Raw genomic sequence first — 15,740 nt, 5'->3', positions numbered from 1 at the left:
TTCATAGAGCATACGATATGCCTTTTGCCTTGAAAGAAAATGTAGAAGTTGAATTGTCAAAGATGGTACATTCAGGAGTTTTAAAAAAAGTAAGTTTTACTAAATGGGCTAGTCCTATAGTCGTGGTACAAAAAAAGAATACGAGTGAAATAAGAATTTGTGTGAATTTTAAAAAGACTTGAAATCCTGCATTAGATACAGATCATTCCCATACAGCACGAGCATTTTCCTAAACATTATCACAATGTAGGTATAACATAAGTAGCAATGGAATGTATGAGTGTGCTCTTGTATTGCTCAATAATAGCTGTAGGTATTTGAGAAATACATCGGTGTTACATTAATGGTAAGGTGAGCCGCTTCGCAAATGTAGTGTAAACGTTAACACAAAGTAAGTACATAGGTATGATGTTAACGCAAATAAGTTTCTTTAATACAAACGTTTCCACAAGGTACGCATAGTGTGACAACAGCACTGATATGTGCATGTAAGCGTGGTCTTTGGTGCTAACATTTTTCAAAGGTACACACAGAGTCAAGGTATTAATGTAAATGTGGCCACTTGGTATAACTTTTTTTTATCAAGAAGACACAAGATCATTACACTCGCGGAATGATAATGTAAATGTGGTTCTTTTATTCAAGCTTTTCAACAACGCAGACACAGACTTGTTGCTTTAACGTAAATTCGCTTCCTTAATACACACTTTTTTCTAAAGTAACCACGAATTGTAATCTTTAAGAGATGCAAACGTTTTGCAATAACCTTGGTAATAACGTAGATTCAACACCATTACTTTTACACGAATTTACTTTCTCAATTACCATTGTTTTACAATGTAGATTTTGTGTTCATACTTTACGGAAATATTAACTAAAGATGTGACCTCAAATACACGTTTTTCACAAAAGTATTCATTCACGTGTAATCGAATTATTCAATGCATGTGCATCCATATTTTTGAGGGTAACGTAAATTAAATGATGCAATAAGTATTCTGTATTATACATACTACCCTACAAGATCCATTTTATTTTAATAACAATTATGTGGGAATTTGCAGCGCCGCAGTGTGGTAAAGCCGTCTTACACTATGCAATTTGTTGCGCAAGAAATTGTACAATTTCTTGTGCAAAATATATTGCAAGGATTTAGCAATTCATTGACGCTCTACTGTTTTAAACTATGCAATTTCCTGTGCAAGAAATAACCTGCGATTCTGCGCATTTATAATTATTTTGAATCAACAATACTACAGTCCTAACCTATTAAGTGTATTTATAAACGTACCTATAGGTAATTTATTGATAAACAACAAATATGCAAAGACCAATCGCAATTTTTGGTGCATTCGTCGCCTCATATATAATAGGTAAAATTGTAAAAAGACGCGTAGTCCAAAAAACACAAAAAAAGAAAAAGAGAAAAACGTGGCAAGAAAAATGGCTAAATAGAAGAGATATGGGTCGAGGAGTTTTGTCACTTTTAAAAGAAGAATTACAGTATGAAGATCCAGACGCTTACAAAATTTTTTAAGAATGGATAACCAAATATTTATGGAACTTTTAAGCCTTCTTGACGATACTATAAAAAAGCAGGATACTCATTTACGTCAAAGTATTTCAAGTGACAAAAGGTAAACCAATATCAGCTAAAATTTTCTCATTACTGTATAGCTAATTTGTACTTGCAGACTAGCAGTAACATTACGGTATTTGGCTAGTGGAAATACGTTTAGAGATTAATGTTGGAATTCTGTGTAAAATATCCGAGATCGTAAGCGGGTTTACGGGCACTCGTAAGATCGGAACTAAAAAAGGCAATTCTGTGTCCGCCCGGATCTTACAAATTCTCGGAAGTCCCTACGGCTTGTCGTAAATTCTTACGGTGACAGATTATCTGACCTAAACTTATCCGAGCGCATCAAAATGAATAATATGCGCTTCTATTTACATATTGGTGCTCTTCTCGAAGAAGATAATGATCGGTAAGAATCAATATTTAAAAGCATAACGCAATTTTCATAAACAAACTTCATATAACATTAAAATTTGCGTACAATTATTTTTAAGTAATTTCATGAGAATAACGAAGAGACAGTTAAGGGACTCGCTTAATGTTTTTGAAACAAGCGAGAAAGACTTTAAACAAATGTTTCGTTTGGACAAAGTAAGTGTAATGGGTTTGATCGAGGAAATAGGCCCCCATTACCAAAACACAGGAAGTATTCCGCTTCATTTAAAGGTAATACCTAGGTATATTTTTATACATATCATTTTCAATACCTATGCTGTAATAACTACAAATTGGTACCTACAGGTACAGATACATAAGAAGGCGAAAGATGACGCATCCTTACTATTCATATTCTATTAATTTGTGCGCCACTGAGTGGGTTCTGCAGTCTGCGTATAGCCATTGTTTAAAAAATGGTATAGCCCGCTGTCGCCTTCTTATGTGCCGGTGCCAGTGCAATAATTACCCAAATTCGACAGGTTCTAACAACACTAAACTTTGTTGCCACTGGTTCATTTCAAAATCCTGTAGGAAGTAGCTGTTGGATTTCTTTGAGTCAGCCATCAGTTTCAAGAATAATACACGAAATAACATCTTTAATATCACAACATTTGTTGCCAGAATGGGTTCAATTTCCGACTGACTTCGAAACAAAAAATAATATTAAACAAGGGTAAAACATTAAGCACATAAGTATTTTAGATAAAACCTTCAACTTTATTCAGATTTTACAACAAGTGGAATGTACGTGGTGTTCTTGGAGTTGTAGATGGAACTCATGTTGAAATTCTTGCTCCACCTACGAATGACGTTCACCATCCCCCTTTTGTTTATATAAACAGAAAAGGAAAACACTCAATAAATGTTATGCTCGTATGTTAAAGGATAAGACGTATAGAAAATGAATATTAATTATTTATTTTGTAAAATTAGATTTCGGATTCTAACACAAAAATTATTGCTTGCAATGCCAGATATCCTGGGTCCGTCCATGATTCTGCAATATGGCAAATGAGTAATATTAAAACTTATTTAAAGCGGGAGTATGATAATGGAGATAAGTCCACGCATTTACTTGGTATTTAAACATATTTAACAATGTTATAATAGAAAAAAAACAATTTTTTTTACCAAATTTACAGGTGATAGCGGATACCCCCTTGAACCATGGCTATTTACTCCCTTTTCGAATTTTGAGCAAGGAAGCCCAGAAGAACGTTTTAATAACCAATTCAAGACGGCTCGAAATGTTATTGAAAGAACCAACGGCATATTAAAAGGACAGAATATGCTACAAACCACTTCATAACTACGATACAGAATGCGGGCTGGACCGCTACACCCCAGCCAAAAAACATTAAAATTCATAGCCCCAATATTCCTAACGAAATCATGGAAATTGTAAAGGAGAAAAGAAAAGCAAGGGCACAATGGCACCGCACACACAGTGTTGAAGATAAGAGGAAATTCAATCAACTTAACAATAAACTCCGAAACAAATTACAAGCTGTTCGGAACGAGACATTCCAAGCATACTTGAAATCACTAACTATCACCGACAATACAATATGGAAAGCCACTAAAGGCATAAAAAAACCAAACACACATATTCCTCCAATACGCGATCAAGGAACTTCATGGTTGAGGTCCGACAAAGAAAAAGCAGAAGCATTTGCACATTACCTAGAAGGCGTCTTCCAACCAAACTCTAATGAAATAGACGAGGAAGTTGAAGAAGAACTACAATCTCCACTCCAGCTGTCACCGCCAATATGTAAAATTAACCCTCGGGAAATTGTACAGGAGATAAAATTGTTAAAAGACAAAAAAGCTCCAGGCCACGACCTGATAACGGCAATAGTTCTCAAACAGTTACCTGACCACGGAATTCGTTTCCTACAAATACTCTTTAACAGAATCCTTAGTCTCTCCTATTGGCCGCTGCAATTAAAATTTGCGCAGATAATCCTTATCCCTAAATCTGGAAAACCTGCCAATGAAATCACTTCCTATCGTCCTATAAGCCTCCTGCCGCTGGTGTCAAAGTTGCTTGAGAAATTAATCTTACGACGTATTAATGAAAATCTGTTGCAAGAGACATGGCTGCCTAACCACCAATTTGGATTTAGACAGCAGCACTCAACTATTCAACAATGCCACCGTTTAACGAATATAATTCAAACTGCTTTTCAAAATAAAAACTTTTGTACTGCTGTCTTCCTGGATGTACGACAGGCCTTTGACAGAGTGTGGCATAGAGGATTACTTTACAAACTTAAGAAAACGCTTCCCCACGAGTATTACTTACTAATAAGTTCATATCTTACTCATAGAACATTTCAAGTTAAGCATGGCAAGGAAATATCCCAAATCAAAGACATCAATGCAAGTGTGCCCCAAGGTAGTGTACTGGGGCCTATACTATACCTCCTATACACCTACGACCTACCTACAACAGAACAAACGAAAATTGGCACATTTGCTGACGATACAGCGATACTTACATGTAATGAAGACCCGTTAGCAGCATCAGCTTCTTTACAGTCCCATCTTAAACGAAATAGAACAATGGCTAATTAAGTGGAGAATCAAAGTGAATGAAAGTAAATCGACACACATTACATTTACGACCAGACACGAAATCTGCCCAGCTGTCACTCTCCATAATATACCCATTCCTCAGTCCAAGGAAGTCAAATACTTGGGACTCCATCTAGACAGCAGGTTGACGTGGAAAACTCACATTATCAAAAAACGCAAAGAAATGGACCTAAAGTTGAGAAAGCTATATTGGCTCATCGGACGGAAGTCGTCGTTAATACTAGCCAACAAAATACTGATATACAAGTGTATAATTCGGCCCATTTGGACCTACGGTTGTCAGTTATGGGGCTGTGCAAGTCGATCTAGCACTGATATTATTCAACGCTTCCAATCAAAAACTCTCCGTATTATCACAGCCGCTCCTTGGTATGTATCCAACCAAACTCTTCACTCGGACCTAAACATTCCCTACGTGACTGAGATAATCAATCAATATGCTGCGAAGCATCAAACAACATTGGAAGTTCACCCCAACGAGCTCGTGACACCTCTCGCAGAAGATCCTCCGCCCAGACGCCTTAAGAAGAAATGGCCAAAAGATCTCGTAGATAAATAGCGGACTGACTCCACTGGGAGTCCCTCTACTCACGCCTGATAATGACAGACAATAAGCTCATAGAATGTAATATTATTCTGATTGCTTATGGAATTTAATCAATAAAAAAAAAAAAAAAAAAATATTAAAAGGACGTTTTAGATGTTTGTCAAGGCACAGAGTTCTTTTATACCATCCGAGTAGAGCAGCTAACATCATTTATTCTTGCTGTGTTCTTCACAATATTGCTCTCCGGGCAAGGATTCCTCTTCCGGAGGAAGAAATAGAATATAGAGACGAGATTGGCATAGGTAAACGTTTTCATGTACATCATTACCTCAAATAAAATGTACAATGTTTTTAGAAGGCAATTTGGAGTACAATGATGTTCTGCAAGAAGGGAGGGCTACAAGAGCTAGATATATAAGAAATAATTTATTATTATAAAATACAAAAAAAAAACTCCAAGACATTTATGTTAAAAAAAAGACTATTAATCAAAATCAAATTTAAAGTTTTGGTTTTCAAATTTATATTTTGCCACTTCAAATTTAAGTCGAAGAAGCTCGTTTTTGTTTTTTTCCTTTTTACACTTTATGTACTCTTCGGAAAATTGTTTTACAATGGAACCTAATTCTTCAATATTTTTTTCGGATTTGTTCATTGTATTCAATAAGCTTTCTGTCACAATCGACAATGGCTTTTGCCGAGGTAGAGTTTTTGTCCCAGGTTTTTGCGGTGGAACGGGTGTAACAGCCGGTTCAATTTCAGGTGGTACTATTACTGGTGTATCATCTTCAACCGGCATTGGTTCAGTAATTTCCTCCTCAAGAGGTATTATCATGGTATCTGAATCTAATAAAATTCCATCGAAGTTTGTAACACCCAACGCACCGGTTACGGTCACTTTTCCCCATACACAGAGTGCCCGTTCTTCCATGTCTGTTAGTGTTATACTGCTTTGAGGACCTGATCCAGTCTTTAAACGGTGCTCATTTAATTTCCTATATTTGTTTTTCACAAAGTACTTCCAATCTGTAAAACGCTAAAAAAGATGGTTATTTAAAAAAAGCGATGAAGAGATTTAAAATAATGCTACAAAACTTGTGCTGAAGTTTGCTGTATAAATCATATCGTTTTTACCTTTTTCCAATCAGCTACAGTCAGCTGAGGCCCATCTGGATCAGAATTTAACTTTTCTGACATTTCACCCCATTTATTTTCGATGTAATTTACATCTAGCGATGGGTTGATTGTATTGGATCGCATATGGTAGTCATTTTCCATGTAATATAAGTAAATATTATATTGATTAGTTGTTGTGTTCTTGGTTCTCTTTCTCTTTTTGTTTTCTAAGCTAAAAAAATGTAAATTGTCATTTTTAGGTTAGGATATTAATTTTTTTTAAACAAAGAAATAACATTGTAAATGTACAATGTAATCTTCAATAATAAAATCTTACCTCATAATGCTACTCTATATTCAATTTTACTTCAGTAAACTGTCCAAACGGCAAGGAAACCAAGGGATAAATGGTGTACACTACCGGCTTGTCAATGAAAACAATAGAAGTGAAGTTGGTTGCGATCGGAACGGCTCGGTAACGGCGACTCGTAACGCTTTTCATTACGAGTCGGCGCACAGAATTGCAAATTTTAAGGTTTTGTAAAATTTCGCTTACGATCAACTTATAAGCTACGGGCGTACGGTTTTACGGTTTAACGATTGCATATGTACAGAATTCCAGCATTAATGTATGCCACACGCATACATGAAAGTACCATAAGCATTATTGTCATGGAAGTATGTCAAGCTATAGTAGACAACCTATTGAGAAAGTATATACAGGTATAATATGGGTTCATGTTGGGTTTAATTCATTCTAACGTTTTGATAGTTGCCTCAAACTACTTTGGAGTGGGAAAACGTGGCCAGCGGTTTCGAGAAACTTTGGAATTTTCCTATGTGTCTCGGCGCTATAGATGGCAAGCACGTCAATTTTCAAGCGCCTAAAAGCAGTGGTTCTTACTATTATAATTATAAAGGCTCGCACAGTATTGTGCTACTAGCTTTAGTAAATGCAGAGTATAAGTAATTTTCATTTTCAACAATAGAGACCTCAGGATCTATAACTTAATTCCAAAACGTATGAAGAAAACACAAATTAAGTATTGTTTACCTGTTGTACTTTCATATGGTTTTGGTGCTATTTGGATACTTTCCCCATTCCTTGTGTTATTTGGACGTTTTCGCTGTTGATTGCCCTTTCTTAGTATCTCACTGTTTCTTGAGTGATCTGAAAAAACGGAGAATGTAGGGTAGCAAAATTTAGAAGAAATTACTACCTTTCTGTTTTGGATTTTTTAGTTTTGGAGGTGATGGTAGCATTGTGTCGCTGCTTTCAGATTCACTACTGGAAATTATTTTTTTTTTCCTTTTTCGTTTGTTACAGTCTTCTGTGTCTGTATTTAAGTCGCTGGTGTTCTCAGCAACCTTTGCCTTTTGTCTAGCTATCCCATAATCATCTAATAGTATATTAAGTATGGAGAACGGTAAGGGATTTTTACCGTTCGAAGACAATTGTTTGGAGGAGGAGCGGAGCGACGACTCCAATTATTGTCTGAGAACGGTAACCCTTAACGTTCGACGTGCTTATAACATTTTTTGCGCGATCGAAATTAAAATTATGCAACCAATATAAATATGCACTAAGAAATTAACGAGCAGAATAAATTGAAATGATCGAAGTGGTATGGTGTGCATCACTAGGTAACCAGTTTATTTGTCAAAACTGAAATTAATAATTTCTTGTGCATGTGTCTGATGTAGTTTGCTAGCTTTGCACTTCCGTTATGACTTTATGAGCGAGGTATTCGCCGGTGGCCGAATGGTATGTTGAAGATTTTACAGAACAAAATTGTAATTGGAATGTATTAAGAAAAACGAAAGCACATCTTCAAACACATTGATCTCTATTGCTTCAGGTTTAAATGAAGAACGTGTTCTTTCTATAGGAAACATCAGCACAAATTGTAAGTTTAATGTAACAATAATTAAAGATTAAATGTAATGTAAGACTGTTAATAGTCGGGGCTAAAATCTCAGAAAAGCTCTCCGTTTCAATGCAAGAAGCATTTCATGTAACAATTGAGTTAACACCGGTTCTCCCCTATTTAGACCCCGTTGAATCCGAATATGCCATTTGCCAACTCGAAATTTCAACCGGAAGTGAGATATTCAAGATGGCGTCCAAAATAGCGCCAAATTTAAGTGTTTTTTTGCTTTTGGTCATATGTGTGCGATCCAAGTGTCTATCCCTAGGTTTTTTGGGGCGTAGAACACGATTAAATACTTAAAAATAAATTTGGTTAAGAAAATCACCAAGTTCACGTCGTGTTTGATAGGTATCGTGATCTTTCTGTCAAAGCCGGCACAAGAAAACACAGGTCGAAAGGTTTTGTCCCTGTACGGAGAGTTATCAAGAACGGTGGAGTTCCCCTGCCCAAAGATTGGACAAGCTTCCTTGCCATGTCAGAAAATAAGGCCGACCTCACGCGCTTCTTGAGTGAAGAAGCTATGAAGCATGACTTTGGCGGCTTAGAAGTGCTTGTGGCTGGTGGTTTTGTAGAAGCTACACATGTCCAGTCAACAAACGAAGCAAGAGACCTCACGCACTTCGTTGCAAACCACGAAGAGGCTGACGCAAGGATGGTGCTCCACGCCGTCCACAGCGACTGTGAGTCTGTTGTTGTTTCTGTAAGGGACACCGATGTATTACTATTATTTATCTACCACTTTGAACAAATGATTTGCAAGAAATGTTGGATAATGTGCGGGACTTACCGTGAGAGAAAGTACATTCCTATTCACGAAGTTTGTCAAAAGCTTAAACCCAACCAGATGAAACATTTACTGGCTTTCCATGCAGTTACTGGGTGTGATACCACATCAAAGTTGGCATCAGTAACTAAAACTGGCGCATGGAAACATTACACAGAAGAAAATTCAGCACTCCTTAGTGGACTTGGAGCTACCTCTGACCTGGCCAGCGATGTACTCGACAATATCGAGCAATTCGTGGTGCAAGCTTTGTACAAGGTTTGTTGCGTCCCCTTATTCACCACAAATTATTTGCTGTTAAAATATTTATTTTTTTACAATTATGTCACTTTTATTTTAGGTTGGGCCAGACATTACAATGTCAAATGCAGCGCGCGTTTCTCTTTTTGGAGCTGTAAAGGTGCTGGAATTCTTGCCGCCTACCAGTGACGCACTGCGCTTGCATATCCTTCGGTGCCACTATCAGGTAAAATTAATATTTTAAGTGGCGTTTGTACATTAACTGTCGCAGGTATTTTCATATTAATTTATTTTATTTAGGTTTTTGTGTGGAAAAACTCCCACGTGGCCTTCCCCGAACTACCTGACCCTAAAAATTGTGGGTGGAAGGTGGAAGGCGGGCGATATGTGCCTATTCTCATGACTCTGCCATCTATCCCAAAGTCATGCCCGGAGTTTAGTGTTTGTGGCTACAAAGGACTGTGTAACACAAAGCAGTGTGGGTGTAGGAAGGAGCCCTGGGTCCCTTGCACAAAACTGTGTAAGTGCAGAGCAAAGTGCTTGAATGGGGCAGGTGACGATGACGATGAATGACGAGTATTAATGTCAATTGAATTCAGAAAATAAAAGTCCTTTAACACTTGTTTAAAATAATTTTGAGCATTTAAACATGCTCTAAATCCCCTCAGACACAGCACATAATTTTCTACACATTTCGATAAAAAAATGATTTTTTTGGTTAATATTGGTGAAATTTTGTTAAAATATGACTTTTTAATGGTGATTTTCTTAACCAAATTTATTTTTAAGTATTTAATCGTGTTCTACGCCCCAAAAAACCTAGGGATAGACACTTGGATCGCACACATATGACCAAAAGCAAAAAAAACACTTAAATTTGGCGCTATTTTGGACGCCATCTTGAATATCTCACTTCCGGTTGAAATTTCGAGTTGGCAAATGGCATATTCGGATTCGGCGGGGTCGAAATAGGGGGGAACCGGTGTTAACTCAATTGTTACATGAAATGCTTCTTGCATTGCGATTTTCACAAAACTAGACCCGACTAAAGTTTCTATACGCAGATGTTGGAGTTAATGGGGGAATCAGTGATGGTGGAGTATACAGAGAAAGTAGTTTAAAGAAAGGTATCGAGAGAGGTCTCTTAAACTTTCCACAGGATTCCAATTTACCAGGAACTAACCTAACTGTGCCGTTTGTTATTGTGGCAGATGATGCATTCCCGCTATCCAAAAGAATAATGAAACCATATCCTTTAAGGGGACTTTCTGTGGAAAAACGAATATTTAATTACAGACTGTCAAGGGCAAGACGAACAGTTGAAAATGTGTTTGGAATCTTAACAAACAGGTTTAGAATTTTGCAAAACACAATAAATTTAAGCCCCGAAAAGGCCGAAATACTTACCTTAGCATGTTGTACATTGCATAATTTTTTGGTTGTAAAATCGAAGAGATACACCCAAATAGCCACAGAAACGAATGAAATATGTGCCTTAGAAAACATACCTCGGCAAGGCGGATTGAGAGCGGGAAAAGAGGCTCTGCTCACAAGGGAAAAGTTTTGCGAATATTTTAATAATGTAGGACGTGTTGATTGGCCAAATAAGTCAATTGGGCTAATTTAAGTATTAAAACAGAATTGCAACCGATACATCTATCATATTCATGTATATTATAATACATATACTATTTGAATAATGCCTCATGTAACAATGTGTGAATATTATACTGCACAGTCAGCTTTGTGTTCTCGTCTTTAATTTTTTTCAGTTGAGCACTCACAAACTCTCCAAATATATCTTCGGCACTTCGGTTATCTACTTTAAGAGCGTTGTAGAGCCCCCCGAGGCTTGTAGACACAGCCTCTAGTACCTTTAAATCTGGGTCTTCTGTATTTTTCCTCTTTCCTGTTGCACGTCCTACAGATGGTTTTTTTTCAGCCCAGTAGGTCCTGGCTCCACATCATCTTGAGGGCAAGATGATCCACTTCCTACAGATGATGGTCTGGTATCAGTTGGAAAACCTCTCTTCCTAATACTACTTGACGGCCTTGATTCTGACTGCATCTCAGGGGATAGGGGCGTTAATACTCCTTGTTCATCCATTTCATATTCCTAAACAATCTAAAAGTATAGAATAATGGTGCATATACAAAAATAAAACTTATAATGAATCTATTGTAGGTATATTTCAAGCGTAATAAAATAACTTACGGTTTCATTCATTGACGATTCCGCTAAATCTTCCTCCTGCGACGCATCATTAGCTTCCTCGGGCAATACGAAGTTTGAGTTAGATTTTCTTATGGCGAGGTGATCATCTAGGAAATCCATTTTATCGTAGTACCACAAGGGCGGATGGTAGACCTGATTAATAGGTTCGCGTGTCGGTTAATTGGTTAAGAAAGGTAAACGGAATTTCAATTAGTTAAAACAAATAGTACAAAAAAGACGTTAATATAAAATATAGCGGGGTTGAACGTGTTTTAAGCATTTTACGTGACATGTACACATAATGGTGACTTACCTCATTTTCTCCCATTCCACTACGTATACTGGATAAATATTTTCTCCTTTCGTTGGCGTACGTCGTCCTTAATCCATGAAATTTTTTTTGGATATCCGCTTCTGTAGTGGATGGTATTATATGCTTAATATCCTCAACAATGTTCTGAAGGGCTGCGTTTCTAGCATGCTTGTTGTGGTAATTTTTGTCTTTTACCACATAAAGACATGGATGCAGTTTATATAAATCTATAAGGGCTCCAATTTGTTCATGTGTCCACGACATTTTCAGTTTTTCACACACTTTAAACACTTAAACGCAAAACAAAACAAACGCGCCCACGTTTTCTCAAACAGCTGATGTTTGGCGCATGTGCATTTTCAAATTGCATTGAAAATTGAATAAAAATTAGCACCTGTTCTATTTTCGGTGCAATTATTTCATGCAATTTAACTTTTCGTGCAATTTTTTGTATGATACTGTGCAATTTAAATTTTGCAATATATCTTGCCCAACAAATTGCATAGTGTAAGACGGCTTTAAGGCCTGTTGTAGAAAACTGCAAGTAGTACCTAACCTCGCTTTCTCTTTGCGCCAATTTTGCTAAGCACGCGTTTGTTAATTTGTTTTTAGTTTTTGTAATAATTGTGTGTGCTGTTGTGTTTCAGTGTTTGTTTAACGTAAGTTCTTCTAACTAATAAGGTTTATGTCTAGTAACCTTTTGTGTTCTTTAACCACATAAGTTTTTTAGCTCAATCTAGATACATTTTCATTGCTATTCTGGAGACTATGCCTAAACACAATTCGCAATAGCACACATCAACAGAGGGCGCTGTGCTTTTTAAGTATGGCCGCTTGTTTGAGGACAACTGATTCATTTGTGTATGGATCACATCATGGCCTAATAAGAGTATTAGGCTATGGATCACATAAGAGATCAGTTGTATTTTACAAACCTTTCGTTTTCGAAATATGCACATTATCAGTATTAGTGACTTATTAACGTATGTGGGTGTTGGGCTGTTGGCATTCGACCTTTGAAGGAAGGCGAGGCAGTGTTAGAAGCTAAACACATAATATTATGTGGTAAACAAAATGATGCGATTGTAGCACTGTGCTTGCAGACCTCGAAATTAACAGACCATCCACATAAAATAACATTAAATATACATGGAGGTAATTATTAATTACTAAGCTTGGAAAATAATTATCTTTTATTAGAACCATCCCTGTGGCAATGCCAGTGCTCATGCAAAGCTGGAGCTGGTGGTCGTTGCAAACTATAGTGGCAGTTCTTTTATATTTATATAGGTAAGTAAATAAGAGAAGTTGGAAATGAGCCATCTAACAACAAAAATCTTGTCAGATTAGAAACAGAACTGCAAGAAGTATCGTGTACCGAACTGGAACAAACTTGGGGAGCTACCAAAAGTGCGAAACCTGTGGACGTTATTCCAGTCCAAGAATTTTGTCATGTTACGGCAACTTCCTGTTGTCCTGAGTTTCCGTTTCAGATGCTGTTTTAGAAGAATTCTGGATGAACTGTTTGAGTGGTATTATTATAATTATATTTTTATGCAATGCATTAGCCGCAGATTTCATCCTTTACTTTTCAATAAAATTGAATGTAATTAACTAGGCATGCACTGATGCTTCAGTATTTGACCAATTTTGAAAGATTGCCTAAATTTAACTGAATATGCATGTAAGTTAACGTCATTCAATTTTTTTTGGAAATTAATTGATTTGAATACTTGGTATCTAAGGTGTCTCGGTATGCACTTATGTGGTGCGATTAACTTAATGCAACAAAATCAATTAATTTACCAGAAACACTTGACTGTTACTGATAAAATAGTGACAATGATATTTAAAAACATAAACAGTGTGTAATATTCCTCTGAAGATATTACAGCTGTTACAAGCTCCGAATCATATATACATAATTTCGAAATACGTCCTTCACTGCAATATTTAATACCCGAAAATTCTGAAACTGTTGTTGCAGACGGTTGAGGAAAATTGTACGTCTTTGATTGAAGAATATACAAGTGACACAAAGAATTCAATTCATACAAATGTTACTCCTTTAGATGACAATACTAGTTATACATTGTGGAAGATGCATTAAAGGTTAACTTACAGGAGCCCTTTATATACAATCTTCCAATTTATTGTCTAAGCAAGTTTGAAACTGGGATTTATAGGAATGTTTGTTTATCATTGGAGGAATGCATTCGTCTTAGCACTTTAACAGCATCACAATCGGAATGTCAATTATGGATAGAAGAACGGCAAAAAAGAATAACGGCTAGCAGAGCGTATGAGTTGTACACGTACACTAAAAACAAGAGACCTAACTGGAAACAAAAAATTGAAAAATTTCGGAATTTTAATTTTAAAGGAAACGATGCAACGCGTTATGGTTTGCAGCAAGAAAAATGTGCTATCGAAGCATATAAAACTGCAACAGGCCTACAAGTTCATTTTTGTGGATTAGTTATACCATCCTGCTGTACCTTGGTTTGGTTGCAGTCCAGATGGCCTTATTATTGAAAACGGTAGTATTGTAAAAACATTAGAAATTAAATGTCCAATTGCAGATCAGACCAAAAGTGCTCGATAAATTTTAGAAAATGGGGATTTAAATTATTTAAAAATTATAAGAGGAGCACATTTAAAGAAAATTGTAAATACTATTGTCAAGCGCAGATGACGATGGGAATTTTAAATGTTAAAGAATGCGATTTCATTGTATATATAGTAGTTCATTTGATGAATCGTATATATGCTATAATTTGAAATTTAATCCATCTTTTTTCACTAAAGTACTTAGTTCTTTATTTACTATTTATGTAAAATATTTTTTAAAATAAAAACGTGTGCATGTATGAGTTTTATTTTATTTAATGGAGCAAGCCAATCTTCATCAAATTTTTCCACAATTGCTTACATTTCCTAATTCTAAGCATAGTGTAAGTATGATTAAATTGAAATATCTTAAACATTAGTAATTACGGGTAAAACAAAAATACATCCAACAATGGCACTGTTTTTAAAATTTATCATTACCTAAAATTGGTTTTGATAAGTTAACCAAGGCGCCAATTATAATTAAAACATCATCAATGCATGGTAATAATGACCATGGAAGCCTATTACGAAGTACAGCAAATAATTTTAATTTTTGAATGAGTCTTTCAACGTGAATTCGGGCACGAGCAATACTTGCAGTTTCTTCGGCTTCTTGTTTAGAAAACTGTTTTCTACTTTTACCTAAAAAAGGTGGCCTTATTAATTGAATGAAATGTTTCTTACATTCATCTTCTATTAAAAAGCCTTTGTCAACCATTATAGCATCTGCTCCGGGAATTAGCAGATCAATGATACCTTCCTTGTTAAAAATACTTTTATCAGAGGCCCTACCTCCATATGCTTTACTCAGATAAGTAAGCATACCTGATGGAGAAACCCCTATTAATACTTTAACGTTGTGGTCTTTCTTGTAATGGGAATATGTACGTATTTTACACTTAAGGCACCCTCTTTTTTGCACAGGTATTTCTGTGCAATCTAATATTACTCTACATTTTTTATAATTATCAAAACATTTTGGCATATTTTGAAGAATTTTGTCCTTTGCAGGAAATTTCAGAAAAACTTTCATATAAACAGACATAACTTTGCAAGTGTCTTTAAAATATATGCGACTCGCCGATTCACTAATATTAAATAAAACTGCTAGAAACCGAAAACTTAATCCTAATTTAATTTTCATTAAAGTCAACAAAATCCTCTTGCGAACACAGAAGGTATAGTTCCTATTACTTGTTGCAAACTGTAGGTACCTACACTTAAAGTATTTGCGATTACGTCACATTGGAAATTCCTGTGCAGAATTTAATTCTGTAGTCATTGTTGATAATGTCTGCAATGCTAAACTCACGCTGATCTAAATACGTATTTACATTTACTTGAACAGAAACGTCCTTATACA

General features: G+C 36.0%; 4 protein-coding genes across 5 annotated transcripts; 2 read left to right on the top strand and 2 right to left on the bottom strand.

The window, feature by feature from the left end:
* The first annotated feature begins 1,279 nt into the window (after positions 1-1,279).
* On the top strand, positions 1,280-5,667 carry LOC116160533 (putative nuclease HARBI1). Its single transcript, XM_031473750.1, has 9 exons — positions 1,280-1,637; positions 1,695-1,988; positions 2,074-2,245; positions 2,497-2,690; positions 2,743-2,890; positions 2,951-3,095; positions 3,160-3,287; positions 5,299-5,467; positions 5,521-5,667. The coding sequence occupies exons 2-9, from the start codon at positions 1,930-1,932 to the stop codon at positions 5,601-5,603; spliced, it is 1,098 nt and encodes a 365-aa protein (XP_031329610.1). The 5' UTR covers positions 1,280-1,637; positions 1,695-1,929; the 3' UTR covers positions 5,604-5,667.
* On the bottom strand, positions 5,625-6,876 carry LOC116160534. Its single transcript, XM_031473751.1, has 3 exons — positions 6,619-6,876; positions 6,300-6,513; positions 5,625-6,201 (listed from the first exon to the last, which is right to left on the bottom strand). The coding sequence occupies exons 1-3, from the start codon at positions 6,621-6,623 to the stop codon at positions 5,650-5,652; spliced, it is 771 nt and encodes a 256-aa protein (XP_031329611.1). The 5' UTR covers positions 6,624-6,876; the 3' UTR covers positions 5,625-5,649.
* Positions 6,877-8,684: 1,808 nt separating this feature from the next.
* LOC116162731 lies at positions 8,685-9,809 on the top strand. Its single transcript, XM_031476423.1, has 3 exons — positions 8,685-9,254; positions 9,337-9,462; positions 9,537-9,809. The coding sequence occupies exons 1-3, from the start codon at positions 8,685-8,687 to the stop codon at positions 9,807-9,809; spliced, it is 969 nt and encodes a 322-aa protein (XP_031332283.1).
* A 1,141-nt stretch (positions 9,810-10,950) lies between these two features.
* LOC116160451 lies at positions 10,951-12,051 on the bottom strand. 2 transcript variants are annotated; one of them, XM_031473641.1, is made up of 3 exons: positions 11,765-12,051; positions 11,452-11,604; positions 10,951-11,352 (listed from the first exon to the last, which is right to left on the bottom strand). In XM_031473641.1, the coding sequence occupies exons 1-3, from the start codon at positions 12,026-12,028 to the stop codon at positions 11,158-11,160; spliced, it is 612 nt and encodes a 203-aa protein (XP_031329501.1). In that variant the 5' UTR covers positions 12,029-12,051; the 3' UTR covers positions 10,951-11,157. The 2 variants fall into 2 exon arrangements, with proteins under 2 accessions (XP_031329501.1, XP_031329503.1); XM_031473643.1 differs by having other exon boundaries at positions 11,284-11,361.
* Between the last annotated feature and the right edge of the window lie 3,689 nt (positions 12,052-15,740).

The sequence above is a fragment of the Photinus pyralis genome, unplaced genomic scaffold (genome assembly GCF_008802855.1).
Source record: "Photinus pyralis isolate 1611_PpyrPB1 unplaced genomic scaffold, Ppyr1.3 Ppyr1.4_LG1, whole genome shotgun sequence".
In the NCBI taxonomy this organism is placed as follows: Eukaryota; Metazoa; Arthropoda; class Insecta; order Coleoptera; family Lampyridae; genus Photinus; species Photinus pyralis.
This window is presented reverse-complemented; position numbering and strand designations above follow the sequence as displayed.

Bases quoted from the DNA above. Each gene is read 5' to 3' on its own strand.
- LOC116160451 (XM_031473641.1), bottom strand. From the start codon at position 12,028: ATGTCGTGGACACATGAACAAATTGGAGCCCTTATAGATTTATATAAA. The intron at 11,605-11,764 runs GTAAGTCACCAT...CCTATTAATCAG, and splicing joins GTGGAATGGGAGAAAATGAG to GTCTACCATCCGCCCTTGTG. The intron at 11,353-11,451 runs GTAAGTTATTTT...TAGATTGTTTAG, and splicing joins AATCGTCAATGAATGAAACC to GAATATGAAATGGATGAACA.
- LOC116160534 (XM_031473751.1), bottom strand. The intron at 6,202-6,299 runs GTAAAAACGATA...CATCTTTTTTAG, and splicing joins CTGTAGCTGATTGGAAAAAG to CGTTTTACAGATTGGAAGTA.
- LOC116160533 (XM_031473750.1), top strand. From the start codon at position 1,930: ATGAATAATATGCGCTTCTATTTACATATTGGTGCTCTTCTCGAAGAA. The intron at 2,691-2,742 runs GTAAAACATTAA...AACTTTATTCAG, and splicing joins AAAAATAATATTAAACAAGG to ATTTTACAACAAGTGGAATG. The intron at 5,468-5,520 runs GTAAACGTTTTC...CAATGTTTTTAG, and splicing joins TAGAGACGAGATTGGCATAG to AAGGCAATTTGGAGTACAAT.
- LOC116162731 (XM_031476423.1), top strand. From the start codon at position 8,685: ATGTCAGAAAATAAGGCCGACCTCACGCGCTTCTTGAGTGAAGAAGCT. The intron at 9,255-9,336 runs GTTTGTTGCGTC...CTTTTATTTTAG, and splicing joins TGGTGCAAGCTTTGTACAAG to GTTGGGCCAGACATTACAAT. The intron at 9,463-9,536 runs GTAAAATTAATA...TATTTTATTTAG, and splicing joins TCCTTCGGTGCCACTATCAG to GTTTTTGTGTGGAAAAACTC.